We start from the raw sequence: 4,263 nt of genomic DNA on the forward strand, positions 1-4,263 counted from the left end.
TCATGGTGTGTTGTCAATAAACCAGTTAATCCACTGACTATAGCTCCTGACTCTGGTGTAGACACCAGGGTAGTACTGATTTGCACAGCCAATACCCCAGGAGACAATGCCCTCAAAGTAGCCATTGCAGACAAGGGGGCCCCCAGAGTCGCCCTGTGGAGTACCACAACAAATCAGGATTGTTTTTTGATAATAGAGCATTTCACATTCACCCTTAAATGGAAAATGTTAAATATTATTAAAATGACACTGAAATTATATGTAAATCATCATTGGTTAACATATATTTTTATAGCATATATAACAGGTGTCATTTTGCCTATAAATTTAAGAGGAAATATTCATTTAAAAATAGTATTACTCTATAAAATGCAGTTGCTAAGTAGTAATTAAGCATACCACAAACACAAAATAAATCATGTTTTCCATGAATGTATACCTGGCAAGAGTCCTTTCCCCCGTATGGAGATCCAGCACAAAGCATACCTGGTTTGATCCTGCCCCAGTAATACCAAGTGCAGTAAGGTATTTCTCTTACATCCACAGCACGTAGCACAGGGGAGAGGGTGTAACTGTAAACCTGTGTCACTCCCCAGCCACTCACTATGCAGGTGCCACTAAAGGGAGGGGTACCTCCATCAGGTATCAGAACTGGCTGAACATAAGCATTCAGCTGTGCTGGTCTGCTAAGCTGTAACACAAACCAAAGTTAGGGTGGTACCATTGTGAGATCACATTTTTTGTAGCTAAGTACAAGTCCTACTTACCTTAATAAGCATGATGTCATTCTCATATGTCCTGAAATTATAATTGTGTACATATATCTTTGAGACATTGAAGATCTGTTCAAATCCCTCTGTTTTGATCAGGCTGTGCTCACATAGCACAACCCTCATAAAATTACTCCTGTTAAACAGAAAGAGACGAAACAAATTGAGAATTTCACATATGTTCTTTCAAAACAGACCTTCTCCCCTCAATAATTATTAAACATTTTCATTAATGTCTATTAGTAAAGCTGCAATCTTGCTGTATGGTGTCAGTACTTACGGTCTCCAGCAGTGGGCAGCAGATACCACCCACTCTGGGTGAACTAGCGTGCCTCCACAATAGTGATCCCCGACCTCAGTCTGAATGGATGCCTGGTATTTGATAGAGTACGGTTCGACCTCCTGACCCCCGATGATCCTTCCTGTATTTTCTTTCTCTGTGACGAAAGACAGAGCGAATCAGACAATTTGTCTCTATATTTTACATTCTTTTGGTTTACAACAAAAAAGATAAATTGTCAGGGTTATGTGCCTTAACAAAAAAAAAAAGAAGCAAAATATTCTAGTAAGTTTCTTAACTTAAAGAAGTCTAGTTGTTTTCGTTCCAAGCTCCTTACAATATTCCAGTTCCATATTCATTTCTACAGTATTGTCTGGCTTCATAAACTGAGTCAGACAGCAGTATTACAGCCACGTCACAGAAAATTTCTCCAGATAGACTAACTGTTTTTGTCAGCTGTTTTAAAGTCTTTGTGTATTAGTCTTTGGATCTAAACATTGAGACTAGAATTTCATATCCTTTGCTAAGTGTCTTGGAATGAAAAATTCAAAGATATAACTCACGTGAATTTACTGAAAAAGACAAAAGAAGCAGCACAGTAGTGATTGCCACAGCAGCCATATTGTAATTGATACCTGTAACACAGCACAACGACAGCTAGCAGATTCTATATACATAAATTACTGTCATTTTAATTGCTCGTGCTAATGAACTATAAATTATTTGCTTAGTTTTGCTTAATTTGGTTATTTTGCTTTGTTTAAAAACTGTATCGCAACAATTACAGGATCAACAGTATCTTCAAAAGCACTAAATGACCATTTAATTCAATTCTTTTGAACAATGAGCTTTTTTTTAAAAAATATAGTTAGACTGTGAATTATTTTTAGACAATTGAACATTAATTACAATTTCACTAAAAAGGGTTAAAATAAAATTTTGCTTACCTGAAAGTCTAGACACAGGAAGCTTCACAGTATCTCCAAATGATGAGACCAATGCTCTCCTCTTTCTTTTTATAGTGTAACTGTATCTTTATCAAGATCTTTTGTTTAAAGAATCTTTTCGTCTTGTTGTGTTCTGTAACCATCTCACGCTCCTACAATGAAACTGACCTACAACCTGACAAAGCTAGGGTGTTCTCTTGTATTATGCCCATTTCTAAGCTCAAGTTTTATACTTGCAGTTTGTAGGTTGGCAACACCTCTACAGGATCAACAATATCGTCAACAGTTAATGCTCTATTAAATGTTGATAATGTTTTTAATGAGATGAAATTAGATTGCAATAGTTTCCACGATTGTGTAGGATATAAAATAATAAAGTTAGAAAAGTCACACTGGCAAGATTAACTTCATTTCAAAACTAAAAAAACACAGAAGACAGAAGCACTGCCGGTTTCTATGATTCATTTGATGAAAATCTAAAAAAAATCTGAATATTATTTAAACATCTAAAAATTTCAAATGTATTAGTTGAGATTTAAATGAAATAACTGGCCATCACAGACAATGATAAACAGTTTACTGGCTAAGAGTACATTGCTAAACTCTGGCTTTATGGTGTTTGTGTTATTGCAAACTAATAGAGATAAAATACAAACAATGGTTGGTATTATTTTCCATGAAGTCTCCAACTTCCTCCCATAGTCCAAAGACACTTAGACTAAGTTACCCATAGGTGTGAATGGGAGTGGGAATGGCTGTCTGTCTCTCTGTGTTAGCCCTCTGAATGGCTGGTGATGTCCAGGATATACCGTGCCTCTTGCCTTACGGTAGCTGGGATAGGCTCCAAACTCCTATCAAACTCCCTCCCCGAGCCTAAGGATAAGCAAAAAAGAATGGATGAACAGAATATTAATTATAACCACATGGAGACTTTGTCGTGTTCAAATTTTTCAGAAGGCATTCAGGAGAAATATCTGTCCTTTAGAAAGATTTAATTTACTTCAGCAGTTGAAATTACAAGTTTACTTCGCTGGAACGCAGTGTGATAATCTGCCTCACACCAAGATGATCATGGCTAGACAGACACTCAACACACTCCCTGCGTAGTCTTGATTATCTATATTATCCATTATTCTTCAGCTGATTCTAAGGCCCAGTTCAGGACATCTTCTTCAGACTTCTTGACCCAGAGATTATTCAAACCATCCTCATGTGTGTGTAAGCATGCTGCGAAAAACCCTCTGCACTCAACGTCACTAACAATATTTCAGCCCAGTTATAGCGTTGGATGAAACTTTTGACCCTCAAAACATAGAGTGTACATCGTGTTCTTTCCATTACCATGGGGCTTAGACTATACTCAGGCTCTCTGTTGTACCTCACCTTTCTGTTCTGTTACACACAACTTTAATATGTCAGTGATTTATGTCTTTAACTGGAGTACTGCATGTTATAAGAATAATGTGGTTGAACAACAACCTTTCATAGCACTCTCACTTTGCGAGACTGTTTATTATCTTCAATACATGCATTGTTACCTCTTTATTCCTATAGACTCCACCTAAACAGCTAAATAGCTACTGGTACCCCAACAGAAACCTAAGTCCTTGAACTTTTTTGTGCATAAACACAGCAAATAGTTTAGTAGTCAAGGATCTAATTAAAATGACTATATTTTGTGTGAAAGTCTTATTCATTATTTCACTTTCTTGGATTAATAAATAAAGGTAAAATAATAAAATAAACAAAGCCATGCCTAAAGAACACAAAATGTGTAACTGTCCAAACACTGTAGTTCACCTCACTGCACCACTTTACTTAAGACTCAAGTTCAGTGCAATCTAGATTTCGAAACTAGTTTCTAGGAGCTTAACCTTTGTGCAAAATTCAAAATGTATTGACGAATAGCTGAGGCCACCTAGTCCTGGCTTCTTGTCTTTTAAGATCTATAATAAATGCCAATGTAGCTGATTTTTGGATGTCTCTTTGTATCTGTAAATTGCAGTAAAATATGATTTCTTTCCTTGTTCTGTGCAATATTTTTGGTCTTTGGTCTTTGCGCAATATTTTGGTCTCAATGGAATTACCATCCCCACCCTAAATGACCATAGCCCCTCCACCCTGATTTATTTATTTATATTATATAACTGCCCTTGTATACAGCCCCACAATGTTTCAATGTTTCTACACATACAGTGTACAGTATATAGTTTACTCACATATATGTATACATATATTGTTTTTCTTTACTTTTGCACCTTTGTGG

At 36.3% G+C, this 4,263-nt stretch overlaps 1 protein-coding gene across 1 annotated transcript; it reads right to left on the minus strand.

Moving 5' to 3' along the window:
• Window positions 1-1,671, minus strand: LOC102789107 (trypsin-3). The gene is made up of 5 exons (XM_035909177.2): window positions 1,614-1,671; window positions 1,051-1,201; window positions 768-906; window positions 440-691; window positions 1-153 (listed from the first exon to the last, which is right to left on the minus strand). Exons 1-5 carry the CDS (start codon window positions 1,669-1,671, stop codon window positions 1-3), a joined length of 753 nt encoding a protein of 250 aa, XP_035765070.2.
• Window positions 1,672-4,263: the final 2,592 nt, after the last annotated feature.

Source organism: Neolamprologus brichardi, chromosome 20, assembly GCF_056152115.1.
Source record: "Neolamprologus brichardi isolate AB-2024 chromosome 20, ASM5615211v1, whole genome shotgun sequence".
In the NCBI taxonomy this organism is placed as follows: domain Eukaryota; kingdom Metazoa; phylum Chordata; class Actinopteri; order Cichliformes; family Cichlidae; genus Neolamprologus; species Neolamprologus brichardi.